Source organism: Mytilus californianus, unplaced genomic scaffold (genome assembly GCF_021869535.1).
Source record: "Mytilus californianus isolate M0D057914Y unplaced genomic scaffold, xbMytCali1.0.p SCAF_7, whole genome shotgun sequence".
NCBI lineage: Eukaryota > Metazoa > Mollusca > Bivalvia > Mytilida > Mytilidae > Mytilus > Mytilus californianus.
The window spans coordinates 26,470,319-26,491,931 of record NW_026262723.1 but is presented as its reverse complement, the minus strand read 5'-3'; the positions used below and the strand labels follow the sequence as shown (position 1 = coordinate 26,491,931).

Below are 21,613 nucleotides of genomic sequence, written 5' to 3'. Positions count from 1 at the left end.
AATTTATATAACGTGTTGTTTTCATTTTTTTTAATGTTGAGAAAATACAACCGTTGAATATCATGTTTTACAGATGATGGCAAAAAAATAGAAACAAACTGTTCTGAGATTCCTTTAACATGGATCCAATCACTTCATAATTGTTTAGAATCAGGTGCAAACTTCAAAATATCAAATAAGTCTGGTGAAAGTTGTAGTATAGAATCGGGAGCAGTCAATATGAATCACTCGCTATACAACTTTGTAAAGTTGTCGTTTGTGTGGAACACAAGTAAGATTTGTATTGAATGCAACACAATGTATAATGAATGTATTAAAAATATTGTATGAAGCATTTATTCAAGCATCATAAGAATCAGGTGCAAACTTCAAAATATCATAAGAAAAGCGTCCTTATGACCACATTTATGGTTAGTTACTTCACCAAGTACAACAACAAACAAGCAAAACACAATTGTAAATGGTACATTTAACGTATAAAAAAATATTAATTAATTTCCTAACGTGTATCATTGTGTGGCAACATTTATAATCATGCACAAAGACAAAAAACTACAGCGTTTAGTCTTAATAGGTAATTACTATCATTAATGTTTTGGATCTCATCGGTGACTTCAATTAAATAACAACTAACATACAAATGAACAAATTCGAATGAAAAAAAAAAACCAATTCATTCTTCTTTAATTCAAGGGTATAAACTCACGCATATTTCAAAATCAAATGATCGCCTCCATTGTGTTCAATATTTTCAAATTTAAAGTAACTTCACTCTAAACCAACAAATTACTCATTCAATATTGTATTTCATGAATATTAATATCTTACTTAGCGCAAATTCTAAATTTTACTGCATATTGATTTGCTTATATAATTTCTGTTATAATGAGTATTTGAAATGGCTTCAACGGAGGTAAACAATGTAAACTGTGCACTGAATTATAGCTTTCACTTGAGATGTACATAACATCAAAATGTATGGTCTTTACGGTTTTATGAAGAACCTAATACAAAAGATGATTACAAATGTCTAGGAGTTCGATTAGAAGGGAATAAAGTTTTTAAACTACTCCCTTTTAACTGCACTGAAGAGCGATAGCCTTATGTCACAAGGTGTTGGATGAAGGTAAATGTCAAATATTATATTCTAATCTATATGCAGAAAACTGAATCATACAACCATCTGTCATAGGGGTTTGGATCAATATATGTTTTAAATGTTACGGATTCGTTTTAAGAAACAGAAGCATACAATAAACAACCCTATATCACAGGATACTGGATGAAGGTGTGTATGCCGGATCTGTTTTCCCTCACAAAAACATATCAAAAGATATGATTTTTGTGCAATTAAGATGCAATATGAAACGATTTGTCTTCTTTATAGATTATGACATACTTTTATATTAAAAATTAAATATTTGGTTCTAGCAAGATAATAACCTGAAAATATTTGAGACCAGGTTGACTCATTTCATAGCATTATAATAAATGCATTGTATTCTATTTAGCAAAAAAATATTTCGTTATCAAAAAGCAGCCTAACTAAAAAAAAAGTAATGTAATCTGTCCTGTATCCGGTATCACTGACATATCATAACATATCTTGGAGTAGCGTCTGATCATATATGAAGCCTTTATATTCACTTTTTATCTGAGAAACGTGTTTATTAAAACAAAGTTGAAATAAAATATACTATTATACATGTTATTAGAAAGGATCATGTGTTAACTGTCACTACAACATCATACCACCGTTATTACACAATCTGCAGTATAGATAAGATAGTGCCGTGATGGATTGCAATTATTTCAATGTTTAAAAAAGGACCAAACAATTGTTTTTATTTTTTCAATTGATATTCGTTTTTCTGTTTACAATCATCAAAGATACTTAGCTTATCATGTAATACACCAGACGCCTATTTTTTTCCAAATTTGCTTCGGATCACATCAGATGGTACGCCAACTGTAATTCATCCTCGATATTTGTGAAATTTATAAATAATTACATGTCAAGTTATTACTTAGAGTGCAATGATTTTTTTTTCAAAATGGTGTACTGTTTATGTATTTTTCATACAAAGTGGGATATATAAGGACAGTAGTTGTTAGTTTTTATGGTGATTGCATTTGTAATCTGATGGTATTACCTACATCTTTGTTCTTAAATACAATTCTTAACTCTATTGACTGCTAAACTAGTCACTCAGTTTAATTGAGGTCTGGAGCTGGCATGTCAGTAACTGCTAGTAGTCTGTTGTTATTAATGTATTATTGTCATTTTGTTTATTTTCTTTTGTTTCCTATTCTGACATCGGACTCGGACTTCTCTTAAACTGAGTTTTACTGTGCGTACTGTTTTACGTTTGTTTTTTCTACATTGGCTAGAGGTATAGGGGGAGGGTTGAGATCTCAAAAACATGTTTAACCCCGCCGCATTTTTGCGCCTGTCCCAAGTCAGGAGCCTCTGGCCTTTGTTAGTCTTGTATCATTTTTAATTTTAGTTTCTTGTGTATAATTTGGAGTTTAGTATGACGTCCATTATCACTGACCTAGTATACATATTTGTTTAGGGGCCAGCTGAAGAACGCTTCCGGGTGCGGGAGTTTCTCACTGTATTGAAGACCCATTGGTGGCCTTCGGCTGTTGTCTGCTCTATAGTCGGGTTGTTGTCTCTTTGACACATTCCCCATTTCCATTCTCAATTTTACTAGTGTAAAAAGAGGTATAACAATCAGCTAAAAAAACAGACAACAAACAAAAAACAACAGAAAAAATACCCCAAAAAACACAAAACGAAAGAATAATAGTAGTTATTTTAACACTAGACAAAAACAAAGATTTATAACGTCTACCATAATGTATAATGTTGTGAAATCATGCTTTTTTTAAAAGGTCTCATATAAGTACATGTTGGATACAAAATGTCAATAACGGTCAACCGAAATATGATAGCGTCGAACAAACTTTAATCACAGAATATTACAATTACATGTAGCCTTTCTTGAATTTTAGGTAATTGAGTGTTTTAACAAGCACTTTGATTACTGTTACGCTTGAACTTAAACACCATATATGCTCTTTCCCCCCAAACTATTTACTTTAAAAATGAAGCTTCTTACAATGTTAAAATAAAAAAAAAATCCATCATTATTTATTAACTATTTTGTCATAATAAAACATAATAATTTCAAATCATTATTAAGGCAGTTCATTTAAATCCAGATAAGCGCTTCGGCCGCATGACATTCATAACGTGTTGTTTTCATTTTGTTAAGGTATTATAAGTAAGACGAACAAGTGCTTGTACAAGAAACGTATATATAGCATTTTATGAATATCAAATTGGATCGTGAAAGTTATTTTGTTATTTCCTTCCCGATCGGATGTCAGAAAAGTACATGTTTATGAATCTTATAGTGTATATCTTCTCAAGCATATGTATAAGTGTAACTGTACATATAGTTATGTATTGTGTCATACGTATATTTGTTTTGGGAAATTTTATATCAAAAACATATCCATCTGCATGTAAGTTTTTAATTTGGTTAATATTCTTTTGTTTAAAGTCGTTCAGCTGCAATTGTACGTCAGATTCGCGTTTTGTCGTCCTAATACACGCTCGAATCAAAAGAGTTAAAGGTCAAATAAAGTATGGAATTGAATAGCATTGAGGGGCAAAACACTACGAAAGGTTTTTCCAATAACAACAACGGTAATCTTTACAACGGGCTCATGTATTGTCTCATATCTATTTTGTTAAACTCAATGTGAACAATTTCAATATCGTGTCAAATATTTCAATTTCGACCAATTCATATAATAAGAGGGACATGACCAGTGACCTTTAGTCAGTAATAATATTAATAAGTATCCAAATTAAATCTGCTAGTGTATTACTAACATTAACATACTTTTGAAAATCTTGACTAACTTGAAATGTCAAGGTCGAGTCATATGTTTCATCATACCATGCACAAGGAAATATGTTCCGCTTACATTGAGATTCAACAGGATATTTAAAAGGGATATCGATAGGGGAATTGACATCATACCATATTCTTCATATTAAACATGAATACCAATCTATGTTGTGATTGGTATTATTTGTTTGGTATCTCTTTTTTTATGATTAGGTGTTTTCAAACATGTAAAAAGCAAATGCCCATTGATAAAAAATAAATAACAGGTTTTATCAATGTAGAACTTGTTATGAAAATCAAAAGGGATAACGGAAATCTTAAGTTGGAAGAGTACAGAAAATACATTCCCAGTAGTAAAAGAAGATAAGAAAAACAAACGTTTATCATATATAAAATAAGGTTGTTCACAGCAACCAACAATCAATTAATTAAACACACCACTTAACATGCCAAAGTTATCTCACGTTATGTAAAGCTAAAAAGCTACAAGGAATCAACAAATCTTGCTCAATTGCTGACAGCCACGTGTTGTTCTATGGTAAATACAACTCAGGCAATGACTTATGGCGATAGAAATTTACCGATGTGTAAATCACTAAAATTATGTAAGACGAAACAAATAAACTAACAAACAAAAACGAAGGAAATAGTATAAACTATGTAAGACGTGAGACCGGCTGAGTCGACAGATTTAACGTCGTCTGCTGTGCATGCATCGCTCAACATGTGAATCCGTATTCAGTCAAAACGTCATAATTATGATAGCAGACTATTGTTTATAGTACAGATTAAACGCCTATACTGGTCTCGTAAGTTTTAAACGCTGTCTCTAGTCATTTGAGACACTGGCCTAGCGTATCAGTCATATGTTGTGTCAATTGCAGTCGTTTTTTCCTCATAACAGTATGAAAGTATTCGTTCTAGTCATGAAATTGGAAAAGAAGACCACAAAAATAGAATATAACAGTTTACCAAGTAACATAACCAAAATGACGGCGTCCATACTATTCTTATCCAAGAAACTTGTTCAAACCAGTGAACTATCTTGGAAGTTGTCCTTCGATGTGCACTATTTCTATGTGATGATTGTATTAATGTGACTTTGAAATGACGACAAACCGTTGTGGCATTGAAAATTATTTCCTATAGATATAAAAATAAAGAGATCTGCTATACATGCTATAGTAGCCAATGAGAATAACATGAATTAAAGCAACTATTGGTCGTTGTTAGACCCTCAACAATGAGCGAAGCTCATACCGTATAGTCAGCTATAGAAAACCTAAGATCACAAAATATGGCAAAATTCGATCTAAAAGACAATCAGCCTTATTCATGTTATGTATGACGAATCAATACACAAAAACAGATATCATAGACCATAACTAACTACTGCGGTTGAATTATGGGATCCCGAACTGGGACAAGCACATACAAAATCTGGCGGGGTAAAACATATTTATGGGTACTCAATCATCTTCTAACATGGAACAAATATGTAGCAGGGCAAAATAAAAACAAAAGTGTAGGAATCAATTGAAAATAGTTTTACTCATCAGATCGACACAACACACAACAAAAATGACTTAAGCGAAGCCAAAATGCACATAGTACCAGTAGTGTACGATCGTAACTACTCCCAGCTATGTAAAAAGCCAGTACCAACTAATGAATAAATCAAGATCTTCCAGACTTATTTCATTGAAACAGATTAAGCAGTTGTCTGTATCTATAATTTGTCTACTCTACTGTTAATTAGTCAAAAGACAAAAATGTATTATTAATGTTAACATGTAATTGTTATTTTTGTTTACTGACTTGCAGATTTTTATGTGAGTGACGCCAACAATACTTGGGTTAAGGCTGCCAATAACTGTATAGACGGCTGGAAATTGTCTGGGAAAGACTTATTCAATTCTTGTCGTTCAGATACGTGTAATTCTAGTAAGGCCAATGATGTTTTGCGAAATGTAAAAATCAAACCGCCCTTTCTTTGGATAGATGGCTACGCAGTACGATCACCTATAATGGAATATTACGGTAAAAGAATAATTGACTAATTTGTTAAATGCATAGCATTGTTTGATACGTGACCATAAGAAAATTATAATCATGTTTGCTTTTCAAACTTTCTTCTAAGATTGTAATAAGTGCGACTAGTCCCTATGCCAAGTCAGGATATGACAGTTGTTAACAATTCGTGTTTCGATATGGGCAAGCGTTTGTTTTTTGTTATGGATTTTAAAAGAGTCAATAAAGCATACAAAAACGACAAAGACTTTTGTCTGTTATATCAGTTTACCAACGAAAAAATCACCTGTGTAAAAAAAATGCTCGCAAATAAAATTATTGCATTAACTTATTCATTTATTTTGTTTCTTTATTTGTAATTGTTTCCATCTGATTTGTGTTATCAATTTTTGCTAGAGTGTATAAGTTTAACCGACGTCAACAGTACAGCAAATGCATTAACGAAAAAGAAAAAACTTGTGAATAATGGTGTTGGAAAGTGTGCATTATTTTGTATTCAAGATGGATACTTAAAGAATGAAGACTTCATTTTACTACAGGTATTTGCAATCAAATACTGTTTTTACTTGGAACATCTGCTTGCCTGATATCTGCAATTGCATATTTTAATATATTTCCAACAATTCAATTATTTTCAAAGGAATCTAGAATTAAGTCTGTTTTCGAAGATTAAGATTTTTAAATTGTTGGAAATAATTGACTAATTTCGTTTTGATGTACCAACTGAATAAATGATTTTGTATGAACATGAACTAAATAATGTTTATATTCAGATATTTTATTATTTGAACGTTCAGTATCGAAGGTAAAATCCAACATTTTGCACAATCTCAAAAAGACTTTACTTTTTATGTGTTTAATAAAAAAAATAGTGTTTAATATGTAATATTTAAAATAAATTTCGTTATGTATGTGATTAGTGGCAGTGCCATCAGTTTTTTATACACCTTATGCTAAATGGTTCTAGCGAATGAGCCTTTTATAGGAATCCCTAAAATGCATTTTGACAAATATAAACACAATCATGTTAGTCAAAGAGAGGCGAATGATACCAGACGGACATTAAAAGGTGGTGTCCATAGCATATTTATAACATTTATTTTTGAAGTTTCGAGTATGAATAGTTTTCTTTCTCGAAGGTGGTTTTGTCTTATCAACGGGTTTGATTCGAGCGCCACTGAAAATTTGTTTTGCGTACCAAATTAAAAGTGAGGTATCTTTCAGTATGTGAAAAACAAGCTTCCAATATTGTGTAAATGATTTACCAAATAGAGTATTGTAAATTTGGTAATATTTAAGTAATTGTATATTGTCCATAATATTCTTTCAGGAATAATTAAGTGTCAAAGATCACATTGATCATACACATTATGTACTATTTACAAGTCAATCCGCTAAGATACACATTTTTAAAAAGGTATATACATGTATGAATAAACAAATCAATCATAATAAACGCATATATTTTTCAATGCATTTGAAATTCCTAAAAAATATATTTAGTACTTAAGATATTATTTTAGCAAAGTGTGTGGTCTGTAAAATTCAAAAAGCAGATGACCGCCTAAAACCAAACTCTAACACATTGTTACATTTGATTGAATAAAAAGTATATAGCTAGATATTGTTTTACAGTTCAGTAAAAATATGACTGCATGTATAATCAGAAGGATACTATAATATCTTAGTTCAGACGCCATTATTAGTAGATATGCCTATTTACATTTTTTTTCTATTGCGGAAAAACATCAATAAAAATATTAAAACAGTACAGTCTTTAAAAATCGTCTTCTCTTTTTTTCATATATTCAACAAAAACATAGCGATGAAATTTGAAATTGACAATGGTATGAACTAAATAACAGACTCATTTTACAAAAACTCTTAAGAGTAAAAATACTCGTTAGTCATACACATTTCAGTATAACTAACGAACAATTTTAATCGTTAGATGTTTTGTGAAAAGAATAGCTGCAGCTTAGAAAATATTTTATTTTACCATCCCCAATAATAATGTAACGTTAATAACTGTAAACGATAAAAGCCACTAACCCCTTATATTTTCTCATTTAATTACTGCAGTTTCATGTTTTTTTTAACAATTTTGTCTTAACATTACTTTGATTGCTTAAGGTCCGAACTGGTTCCAGGAAGTTCGGTGTAACAAAAGCAGGAAATATTGATCTGAGCAACATACAATGTATTGATCACATCTCAATTCAAACAACCTGCTAACATAAGCTTCGATGTATAAATTTGACACTGCTTTAAGATAACATCCACATGTATTGGGAATGCGTAAAAACGGAAATAATTATACCCTTACAGTTTTTAATATATTCCCTTTGAAAGTTAAAGTAATAGAATATCTAATCTCAGAAGACAAATATCGAACAATTTACAATTCGTGATCGAACAACATTTAAATCAAAAGAATCTGGATACTATATTTGTATAAATTGTGTCTTTATGACTATAATATCTTATCGATTTAAAGTATTACATAATGAAATTCGTTATTTTATTTATGAATTGGTGTTTTTACTGATTCAGCAATACATGTACATAATATACTAGTCAACAAAAGAAACGATACACAAGTTTGAACTCCAATTTGTCATAAAATATAATAAATAGGAAACATTGTTAAATTATCAAATGAAAAACATTCATTTACAAAGCAACTGCATATGATTAAAATGATCTGACAAAATTTGAAAGTTAGAAAATACCGTGTTATTGAACACAGGAGTAAAATTCAATTTTGCGGAAAAGGATGACAAAAGTCGGCACACAATTTCGAAGATGAGAATTAAGTATTCAAATATCTGCAAAGGCATTCAAAATTTTGAGCAGACCATGTTTAAGATTTAGATTTTAAGTTCTAATACCGATTTTCTATTTTTTTTTTTTTTTTATAAAATACGATTTTTGTAATAACAAAAAATTAAAACAAATAATTTCGCGTTTTTGCCTTAAATTAAATGGTTGAATAGGAAAATAACACTCTGTAAAAATAAGACCAATTGGGCAATTATTGACCTTAGTACAGTGTATTCAATTTCATTATATATTGAAAATATATCGTTTCTTATGTTGACTAGTAAATATTATTATATAAATCGTCTCCCTTTCTAAACATTAATTGATCAAATGAATAATCCTTTTATTTCTTTGAATAAATGCCACAAATCAGAATCTTAGTCAATAGTGATGATTTAAATTGTCCAATTGTCATTTTGTTTTCAACCGTAACATAAACTATTCTCCATCGTATTGTGTTTGCATATCTCAGTTAAAATGTTACCCTCGTGCAATGTTAGCAAGAAGAACGACGGAAATCCTCAGTCCGTAGGACTACATAATACCAATATGATGTGCTGTCTCAACTTACTATCAACATGATTTCGTGGTCTAATATCGATCTTCACATATCAGTATAGCCGTATTATTGTGTCTGCTTGTGTGACATGTTGACTGAATGTGAATCTCTATTGATGGGTGATGCAGACATAGCATGAAAAGCCTGCCCTGTCGAAACACAGTGTCTCGTTCCTGTAAGAATTCATCCGAGTCCCTCTGTTGTTTGTTTCCTGTGTTTATCTCTTCTTAATCATCTAAGATATTTAAAAACAATGGAAAACTGTCGTATAATTTGTCTACATTGGTTTAGTACTTATAATCTAAAAATTGAATATCACTTATACTTTTAACACTGATTATTACCTGATCACACTTTTCATTTTGGGAGCTACCTTAGACGAACAAATTGAATCTGTACTAGTCCCAGGTATCGACTGTCTTAATTTCATATACCATAAAACCGATTTTCATTCGATGTATCGTGCACATTTTACGCTTAATTTCGTTGTAGTCAAAAGAAATGAAGATATGTCAAATATTTTAAAACATAATAATATGTCTTTTTATAAATTTAGTGTTGGATTATAAAATAATTTGTTTAAAATGGAACGTGAATCTATTATAATGTTTGAATGGCTAGCTCGTTAACGAACACCCCAGATCTTCTAATTTGTATGTTGATAACAAAAATATGAATTGAACAAAAACCGACAACACAAAGACCGAGGAGAAAACAAAATTGGATAGAAAAAAAAAACAACAGTCACATTATCATGATTAAACTAAATAATTTACAAAACAAACTTCCACATCTTTTTTTTTTATTTCTTTAAAAAGCAATCTTATATTTGTTGTATACTGATGAAAATATGTAGTCGGAAATATTACAAAATTAATGTGATCATTTATTTCTGGACGGTCATTCAAATTATAATAGAATAAAATTTCGAACGGATTACTTTCCTTTTTGACGTTTAGTTTAGTTTGATAATAGTTTTCTTGATTTACAAATGTGAGTATAGAAATTGTGCTATAGTTGATGAATATGTAGTTACAATTTAATGTATTTGATTTCACACAGAGTGATACTTGCTACTGTTTACCGCTTGCAACAGAACAACTGTGGAAGGCACAAATCATGAAAATGCAGATGATTTCTACCAAAACCTGCAATATACGATGTGACGAAGACAAGTTTGACAGATGTGGTGGCAAAAATGATATTTTTTCAGCGTATAAGCTTAAAGAGATAGGATTACCGATGAGTAAGTTTTCTTTTTTACAATTTTTTCTCATATCGAAACATGACAAAAATAACAGTACACTTATTACTAATATTGAATTGATTTTGATTCGTTGGATCATTTCTAACTCATATCATTGATGATGTTAACCTCATAAACATAATAGCGATGAATTAAAGCATTTTGTCTGAAATGTCAAGTCATTCATATTATTTTGTAATATATGTCGAGTGTTTTTGCAAACACAGTTCTTGTACATGTCGTAATGCTCATTGTATCATTTGATTTCTAATTCCTGCATTAACAGTTTTTTTTTTATTTAAAGTTCACTTCAAGCTAAGTCTGTAAAACCATATTACTATTCCGGAAAATAAAAAAGAAACATCGCAATTATGTATCGTCCTGATGTGTACAAGAGTTATTCATCGGTATTAAAAATCAACTTTTCCAAAGTTTAAACTCTTGTAATCCTTAGATATTATTAAATGGCAGCGACAATATCTAGCTATTCGAAGCCAAAAATTAATTATTTAAAACCAGAAACTACGAAAATCCATTTATTAACAATATAAATCGTACTTATGATATAGTATATTGTAAACAGGTGTGTGAAAAAGCTCATAATGCAATTGAAATCAAGCACATGTAAGCTTTGAATAAACATAATATGTGTCCCTCTCGCATTCAATTACATACGGAATTAGACTTATTACCGGGTTTGTACTACCATAAGCAACACGACGGGTGTCACACTTGGAGCAGGATTATATTATCCTTCTGGAGCAGCTGAAATCACTCCAATCTCTTTAAAGGATTTTTGTTGCTCAGTGTTTAGTTTTCTATGTTGTGTTTTGTGTTTAATTGTTTTCCAAATGATGCGCAAAGGATTTTAAAAAAATAAAAAAACGATGAAAAAAATAGATAAACAATTGCAGGTGACGAAATTGGAGGAAATTGTTTTTATACGTATGGCACTAGTAAAGCTGTAAAACGTAGTAGTTGTAAAGAAACATTCAAGGTTAAGTGTGAAGAGGTCATACACACAGGTAAATGTCGCTTAATAATTAAATATTATTTCTTGGAATTATGTATTCAAATATCGTAAGTGATATTAAAAATATAGTGACATAATCATATCCCAATGCCTAAAATTGTGAAGCTATTTGCACAAGTAATCATGTCAATCAATGATACATTTCAATATAATGCTTTCTGGATGGTAGAGTCCAGCATTTTTAAAGTTGCGAATGCCAGTGCTGGCAATATGAATAAATACATGTACACACTGCCGTCCTGTCTGTTTTTGGTGATCTTAAGCACATATACTAAGAAAAACCTTTGATTCTTGGTGCACGCACATGATTCCATACTTCTACTCGAGGCCGGAGCGGTGTCAAACTATTTATATAGGTTTTAAAAAATGAGACAGGTCAGCATGACTGTGTAAACGTTGTTATCAAAGGTACCAGGCTTATAATTTGATATGCAAGACGCGCATTTCGTCTACATAAGACTCATCAGTGAAGCTCAGATCAAAATAGATAGAAAGCCAAACAAGTATAAAGTTGAAGAGCATTGAGGATCCAAAATTAGTAAATAGTAACTACGTCTACCTTCAACAGTGCAAAGTTCATAACCGCTGAAATACATATCGTTCTTTTGTCATATATATGTTATAGATATAAGAAGATGTGGTATGAGTGCCAATGAGACAACTCTCCATCCAAGCCAAAATTTATAAAAAGTAAACCATTATCATATGTTATGCCTTTTAAATTTTTATTAATCATCTACTCTTATAAATCTACGTGATAATTGTCCGCAAAAAGTAATAGTAGTTTGCGAAATTTTGTATTTTCATTCTGATATTTTGAGTTGAATATAGCATGATGATTAAATAATGCATACAATTTTGTAATCTTTTGATGTTGTTTGCCAAAAAGAAGAACAATCCTCCCGTTCTTGTTATCTTTAAAAATGAATCTGTCTCTCTCTCTCTCTCTCTCTCTTCATGACATATTGTTTACTTTGTTATTGTTAGCATGGTTAGTAATTGCAATTGTATATGATGAAGAATCATAATAGGATATTTCTGTAAAATCATGAATTGTATCAAAGATGTATGCTGCTTAGAAATAACCATTCAGTAAACGCTTTGTAGAGGTATAAAATACAACATTTTGAATACGCCATTTTGATATATCTTACGTTCTTCTCTATAACAAATGACCACGAATATATTTAGATATCGTAATTATTGTACACAAATCCCGTCCCCTATGTTTATCGATTGGGAATACTCTGGAAAAGATTTATCGTCGCATGACTTTCCATGGACATTACTATAAAAAATAATTCACGTTCCATTTCTGCAGTTGACACTGTGTTATCTTTCGGAGCCCATGAGTTAATCTCCGGTTTTGTTTTGACTATTGTTTTGTTGCTCAATCTCTAGATTACTGTATAATGGTATATTTATTGTTATCTATTAAATATGTTTGTCGTCCAAAATTTGGTCAATAATCCTTTTTTTTTATTACTACTCGGGTAAATACTCAACCTTTGAAAACATAGTAAAGCTGTATAGAGTTGCGATAGAAATTTTAGTTTTTTAGTCTAGAGTTATACGATTGAACTGTACTGGCTATTAAATATTTACACAGTTTGCAATTAATACAGCCTTCGATTGATTGAGCGGTGTCATATCATATTTTATTCGTATATTACTGACCTACATTGTTAGAAAAAGGTACTAATCCCCGGTAAAACAAAGTAACGTTTCTTTGTTGACTTATTTGTTTGTTTTATAGTGATTAGGCCTATAAAACGATGTTGACTGCTGTACGCCTATTCTATTTTACCTACTATTTCAGTTTGTTTTGTTAACACATTGTTGTCAATTTAATGGAATTGTATGGGCTGTCATACAAGTGAGGGATTTGGCTAGTTATAAAACCTGGTTCAGTCCATCATTTTTTACATGTACATAAGAAAATGCTTGAACCAAGTCAAGAATATGACAGTTGTTATCCATTCGTCAAAGGTGTTTGAGCTTTCGAATACGGACTTTTCGTTTTGAATTGTCCTCGGAGTTTAGTATTTTTGTTCTTATACTTTTTAAACCACAAAGACAAACAAAAAATGAAACATATTGTCAAGTTTTTTTTAGGCGAAATATTAAAAGCAATAAAATGTTGTGTCGTTAATTTGACCTTCATCCGTCAAATTCAAGCGTTTGCCATTCAATTGAAATGGAAACAATACTTCACCATGCAAAAATTTACAGTAAATGAAGTTTGACATTACAATTTGAACCGTACACTTACTGTTTGACAGTCATAGTATGATAATATCATAATCAAGTGAACTAAATACTTGTGTTTTATTTATAATTTGTGTGTTTCTTGTCATACTTGTAAGATGGAAACAGGTATATTGACGTAGCGTGTTTCGAACATATGTTGAATTGGTATGATGCAAGACGAACGTGCAATCAATCTGGAAAATATCTTCAACTTTTGAACTACCAGTGTGGAAATATTGATGAGTTTCAAGCAGTTCAACTGTGGCACAATATGTTCATCAAAGAGAGGATTGATTGGAATACAGGTAAACTACCAATAAAAAAGCTGCGTTTCAATATTTAAACCTTTCAAGTTGTTTTATTCACATGTAAAAGGTTATATACGGCTTTTATTTATTGTTATGTGTACATAAAATAAGAAAACTTTCATACCATGCAAAATAAATATAACATTTACATAATTATATTATAGCTGATTTGGTGTTTTTATCTATACCTATTCAAAATGGAAGCTTCAAGCAATTAAAATCGGCAATTGGCAGTTTCAAAAATTGAAATAAATAGATTTCTAATTACCAATGAAAAAAACTCTTTGTCAACACCAAATGAGGTAGAAGTTAACAGGTACAGGAAACCGTACAGCCTTCATCAAGTAGCAAACCCATACCGCGTAGCCAGCTATAGGTGTAATACCACCAAATCATAGTACGTCGCATCCAGTTGCATACGAAAATAGGTCGAAAAGAAAAATATTCCCTTGAATTTGACAGTTGTAGGTAATTAATCCTACATTTCTTTGCAGGAAAACATTTCTGTGTCAAAAACATATATCTTGGGTATTTCAAAGCACCATTATTCTTTTTTTTTTTTTTTGGGGGGGGGGGGGGGGTTCTATAGAATATTTTGGAAACTTGAGGTAACATGGTTACTAAAGCTTGTACACATGTTAAAAAAAGGGGAAAATTTGATTGGTTAACTTCTTGTGATGGTTATTTTCTTATATGCAATGACATGTTATGTGAAACTTTTTCTATAGTACTGGACGGGATAAAACTTTACTCATGCCAAGTATTTTTTTATTTAAAAAAAAATATAAATTTTGCACATATTTTTGAAAAGTGCACATTTTACAAAGACTAATAGGGGAAAATCAATGGTGGTGTTACACCTATATAAGAAACGTATACATTTAAAACAGTTCAAACGAGAAAACTCATTGCACGATTTAAGTATAAACCAATACTAAAAAGTTGATAAATAGTATATTAAACTAAAAACAGCCATTGAACAACAAATTTAGGCCGAGCACATATAAAATATTATGGGGCTAAACAGGTCAGCAATATTTGTTTAAATATGCTAAGGGTTCGATTGAATTGCAATCAATATACATGTATTGTATACTTATAAGTATGTCGCTCTAATATTAAATCGTTTTTGATTCCCTGACCGATAATATAAAGGATCATGATACATTAAGTATACAAAAATTCCGATGGTGCTATAAATTAAATCTTAGGATATGTTAACAAAGATAATTTGAATTTTGCGAAGAATTTGAGTGATTTTGCAAATACAGTTTTGTCTGTGTATTCACATGATTTACTTCTGTGCATATAGTATGCTTACAGTCCGATCCGTATTCTAAGGTTACCTTATATAACATGCATGGTATCTTACAACATATATGTATGTTAACGGACTGGAAGACGCATTGTCTCTTATAGTCTATTTACTGGTGATTATCATAAAAGTGAACATGATTTCCATGTTAAAGGCCGTACTTTGACCTATAATGGTTTACCTTTTACACATTGTGATTTGTATGGAAAGTTTTCTCATTTACACTCTTATCTCGTCTTCTTATTTCCATCAATTGCCTTATATATATATATATGACGAATACTTACATCATTTTGTGATTACATGTCCTATGTATGCTTGTAATAAATCCATGCATTTTATTCCTGCTACTTGATGTTGTTTGTGATTCTTTAAAACATGTTGTGTGTGCCTACAAGAATGTATATCTTAAACTATTATCTCTGCATTTAGATAATGTAACTGACAAGGATAGAAAAAATGGATACAAATGTTTAGCAATGAAGCTAACAACCGATTCGAATTACATTCTAATTGCTGAAAATTGTGACAATGCTTACCATTCTCTTTGTCAGAAAGACGTCTCCGGTAGTGTATCATTTATATCTATTTTGTTTATGTTTTGTTTTTGTTGTTAACAAAAAATCAGGGTATTGGTAACGATTTAAATATATAAAAGCATTAACATTTTAAAAGAGAAGCGACAGATACCACATGTACCAAAGGGACTTTGCAAGCAATAAGTCGAAAATAAACTGACCATGACATGGGAAAGTTTCACAAAAATTTTAATCTTGCTCTGTGTTTTTATGAAGTATTTCTAGTTTTCAAGAAATGGATAATCATATAACATGTATAATTTAATTTAGGTTTATTACTTTTCTGATTGGGTGAAAATGTTTTGTCTATCAGCTCATAGGCATAATTCTGTCATGTGATCGTGACGTCACCAACGTTTTTTTTCAAAATTTACTCCTTTCAATTGGAATTTAAATTAAACCATAAGTATATATGACGAAATAGCCTACGCGGGTTTTTCAGTGTGCAATACATCTTTTATGTTATTTAGAAAGAAAATAAATTACAGTCATTCCTTAAATAAACATAATAGAAGAAACACTATATATGATTACAATCGTCAATGTTGGTGACACGTATTCTAGATACACGTGACATTCTGAATGTGAATCTAACAATAGGTATTGATTTATTCCTGTCTGAACAAGAAAATTAAAACTACGCCACATGTAAACAGTGTCTTTCAATCATGTAAAAATATAATAATAATGTATGTGTCAAAACAGAATTTAAAAAGGGAATAGCATTGAGTCAAAGTTTAATCTATTTTTGAATGAAAGGATATCACTGGGAAAGAAATTGGCCCTTAATAACAACATAAACAATATCAGTTTTACTTTTAACAAAAGAAACACTTTTCAAAGAGATTCATTCAAATGATCAATACGAACACGTAGTTCATACCTAAATTTACAGTCTCTGAAGAAAACCACTACCAAAACAAATAAAATGTGGTCTTGGTTGAAATAAAATTTCAACAGGACAGTCAAATTCCAAATCAATCTGTATTTATGAGATAAAACTCGAAGAGGTAACGACATTCGGACTGAACGTGGATTTGCATAACGAGTGATGCATGAAAAATCAGTACATTATGTGGTAAATTTTTTTTTGGATATCACCAATTGCACAAGTACGTTCAAAAGAAATTTCAAAGAAAATATAATATTTGACCATAAGTTATATTGCAAACTACGTAAAGTTGTTATTTATAGTATAGAATATGCAAAATCACATGTTTCTTCTGCAATTAAGTCGGCATACAGATGATATACCACCATACACGTCTATATCACGCACAGATCAATCAACTATATGTATGTTTTTAAGTTCTATATAGATAGATATAAGAAGATCAGGTATGAGTGCCAATGAGACAACTCTATATAAAGTCACAATTTATAAAAGTAAAACATTATTGGTCAAATTGCGGCTGACACCGAACAGCAAGCTATAAAGGGCCAGAATAGTGACTAGTGTAAAACCATTCAAACTGGAAGACCAACGGTCTAATTTATATAAAAAATTAGAAACGACAAACACTTATGAACCACATCAACGAACGACAACTACTGAACATCAGATTCCTGACTTATGACAGGTGCAAACAATTGCAGCGGGTTTAAACGTTTTAATAGGTACCGACCTAGCATGTTTCAAAAGATAAGATACCAAAGAGATCTTCAAATTCATCTTTCGAAGAAATGACCGGCAACAACATGGCAAAAAAGCGAGAAAAAAAAACAGTTACCAAACACAACATTGAAAACTAAACACTGATCGTGTGCTCTGAAGGGGGAAAGTAGATCATGTATCACCTGTGACATCTGTTGTATTGCTCACGTAAACATATGTGATTTTTTACAATTTTTGGCAAGACAAATCATAAATATCTTTAACTGTTTCGTATTGCAAATTAACTATGTGATTCAACAGCATCAAACAGTTTTTGACCAATTATACCCGTTATATGAGTTATATTAATAAACATATGATAAGTAAATCCATAATTTGTAGATACAGATGGCATCCCAAAAAAAAAGGAAAAAAAAACAGTGGATTCAAAAGGTAAATATATTATTAAATCATAATTATTGTAGACTAAAATTGGTTCCCTACTTTTTTAGTAATAAAGCAACGTGTACGCTGTATGTGTATGTCAATATTTAATGAAAACAAATTAATAAAAAACTAAGTTTTACTTTTTTTAAAGTTTTGTTTGCTTGTTAACTTAAAATGACAATGAATAATGCATTTATAAAGAATAAAATTCAATGCAGACGTTTTGCTAACATAGACAGAAACAACCTGAGATGATGAACCAAGTTTTTGTTTTGCGAGACTATCTACGACCTTTTCGGATTTAAGGCTGCAAACTGTATACTATTGGTTTACAAGGCTTCTGAAACGTATGGTATTGAATGCAGGTTCATTCTTTTATTTGTTTCTGTTCAATCACATCGATACAATATTTCTATATGATGATGACCCAATAAAAATTTAAAGAAAATGTATTGTTTATTTATACTGTTTAATTGCTATTTAACGTATATGATAACCAAAATTTGATATCTTATTTAGTTAGTATGTATGTTGGAATAGCAGTTTCACTGACAATATTGCTGATAGTAGTGGTGGTTCTAGCTATATGTATCCGAAGGTAAGATCGTTGTTGTCGCTTCAAATATTCTTGAACATACTCCAACAGTTTAGTTTATTTGATAATTCAGTAAATAAAATTGATAATGGAAGTAGGGAATTTGTCAAAGACACAAAAACCCGACCAAAAAGCAGAAAACAGCCCAAGGATACCAACGGGTCTTCTACACAGTGAAGTAATCCCGCACCCAGGGCCGTGCTACTGCTTGCTCTAAAGTTGCAAAATAAAATTTGATTCCATTTTAGTCCGAAGTAGGTGTTGATAGTGTGTATGCAATACATACATTTTCCAAATTTTAATTTGTCTCTGCATTGCATGTTAAATTCGAATGAAATTTCAATTTGAATGTTCCACCAAATAAAAAAAACAAGAAAACCTACTGAATTTCGTTTAAGAAATATAGAATTTCAAATATATTGTTTGTATCGTTTTGTCAATAATAACCTTTTCAAGTGTTAGTTCACGAGGTAAGCATTTTTAGGAAGGCATGTCACTGTCGTCTCTTCGAGTGTATTGTTCTGATCCCAAGTATACCACTGTTTGTTCTTACTCCATAATGTCGAAGAAATAAATTTCTTTACCAGATTTTTATTTTCATGAAGTGGATACTGCATATTTTAAAGGGATTGATTCTTTCACCGAACATCCCAACAAAATAAAGAAATGCTAAAAATGGCAAGCAGTGACACTGGATTTCCCTTTCCGAGCACCTGATGTTTTTCATAGGGTTCGTGTCACTCATTACTAAATGTAACCTGTGTAACGTTTTGATATTTTTGTTTGTCTTTTCTTCGTTTTTCTTGAAAACCATCATTTTTTTCTGTATCATTCTTTGTCGAATTTTGAATTTTTCTGATTAATGGTTAAACGGTGGGTTACTTTGCAACAGATTTTTTCCGTTCTGCAAACCAAACTAAAAATAAATGTATTGTTTTACATGTTCCATCTTCTTTATTTTTAGCACATTGACTTTTGTGTGTTTTTATCCGAATGCTATTGAAATTCTACTGATTGTTCATATTCCCCTTTTAACGTAATCATCATTGTTATTGTTGTGTAAAAATATAGTTTTCATCAGTTTCAAAAATAAACAATCAACGGTAAATATTTAATCGTACTTTTTTGTGTTACGACACGGACAATGTTTATATCAGATATTCCGATATGTTCATATAAAATGTGTTACTTTACCTTCTATATTCGCAGAAAAACACGTTACATGCCAAAAGAGGTACCCACTGCACCTGATGTGTATTATTCAACAGTGACAGGCGACCAGATACATGAAAACCAATCTCATACACCGGATGGCGCGAACAAAGATCAAAGTGATGCAAATCTAATGATTTCGGCAAAACAAAGCAACACATACACAGATAATGATCAGCAGGAAATACACAAAATGGGATCAACATATGACCAAGCAGGGTTGCCTGATAGCAATGAGTATGATGTATCAAGTACGAGCCAGAAGTACAGGTCGCATGTTGATGAAGATGTCTGTTATTATGATCACAATAGAGATTTTGATACGGTGTATGATGAGACAGATACACATGGGTTGATTCAGAGAAACGAGATAAGTGAAATATATAACCATACTAGAGAAATTATTGATGATTATGATGTCTCCCACGCCTTTCGACAGCAAGGAGAGACTCATAATGAACCTGTGTATTTCAAATAGGATTTCTAATTCCATGACATCATTATTGAACCTGAATGTGACATTCACAGAATAAAACTATAACAGGTTTATGACGTGCATGATATAAATATATTTTTTTGTATTTTCCTAGCTTTTAAGAAAGTTGTGTTTGACCGTCTGTTGTTTTTGCATTTATAATTGCAAGGCACATTTCATTCTCATGTATAAACTATATCTATTAAGATCATAAGATAATAAACAATTGAGCTTTTTTCATAATTACTCTGGTCTGTATACTCTTCTTCCATGTTTATAATATATATGAAACGTTGTCAACACATGACATTTCATAACATAAAAAGTAATATAACAAAAATACCAAACTACAAGGGAAATACAACACCGAAAGTCCTTTATATAATGGCATAATAAAAAGCTCAAACACATCTAACAATTGAAAAAAAAACTGTTGGATTAAACCTGGTGTTATAGCTAGTTAAACCTCTCACTTTTATGACAGTCGCATTGAATTGCATTATATTGACAACAATGTTAGAGCATAAAATATAAAAACGTCAAAAAGAGGGTACAGCAGTCAACATTGTCATATAATCTTCAGCATTCTAAAAACAAACAACTTATTAAGAAGGGATATAGTTACGATACTGTTGTCAGGTCATTAACAATTGCATATTTTGGCTTTAATATTGATTCACTTATAGGGTCTTTGCATCGGAATTAAACAAATTTATTCTAAAACCAGTTGATGGCATGACACGGGTTATGTTCTTCTCATATATTTTATGACGGTATAATACTAAACCCCTTACAGGAGGGATTGTGCCTGATATTCATATGATGAAGAAATAATCTTTCAATCAGTTTAATTGAGGTCTGGAGCTGGCATGTCAGTAACTGCTAGTAGTCTGTTGTTATTTATGTATTATTGTCATTTTGTTTATTTTCTTTTGTATCCTATTCTGACATCGGACTCGGACTTCTCTTATACTAAGTTTTACTGTGCGTACTGTTGTACGTTTGTTTTCTCTACATTGGCTAGAGGTATAGGGGGAGGGTTGAGATCTCAAAAAACATGTTTAACCCCGCCGCATTTTTGCGCCTGTCCCAAGTCAGGAGCCTCTGGCCTTTGTTAGTCTTGTATCATTTTTAATTTTAGTTTCCTGTGTATAATTTGGAGTTTAGTATGACGTCCATAATCACTGAACTAGTATACATATTTGTTTAGGGGCCAGCTGA

At 31.1% G+C, this 21,613-nt stretch overlaps 1 protein-coding gene across 1 annotated transcript; it reads left to right on the top strand.

Annotated features, from left to right (window-relative positions):
- Positions 1–3,438: 3,438 nt before the first annotated feature.
- LOC127708840 (uncharacterized) lies at positions 3,439–20,627 on the top strand. Its single transcript, XM_052213989.1, has 10 exons — positions 3,439–3,534; positions 5,751–5,966; positions 6,354–6,496; positions 10,402–10,585; positions 11,500–11,610; positions 13,985–14,173; positions 15,924–16,058; positions 18,066–18,116; positions 18,630–18,708; positions 19,915–20,627. The coding sequence occupies exons 1-10, from the start codon at positions 3,471–3,473 to the stop codon at positions 20,393–20,395; spliced, it is 1,653 nt and encodes a 550-aa protein (XP_052069949.1). The 5' UTR covers positions 3,439–3,470; the 3' UTR covers positions 20,396–20,627.
- The last annotated feature ends 986 nt before the right edge of the window (positions 20,628–21,613 follow it).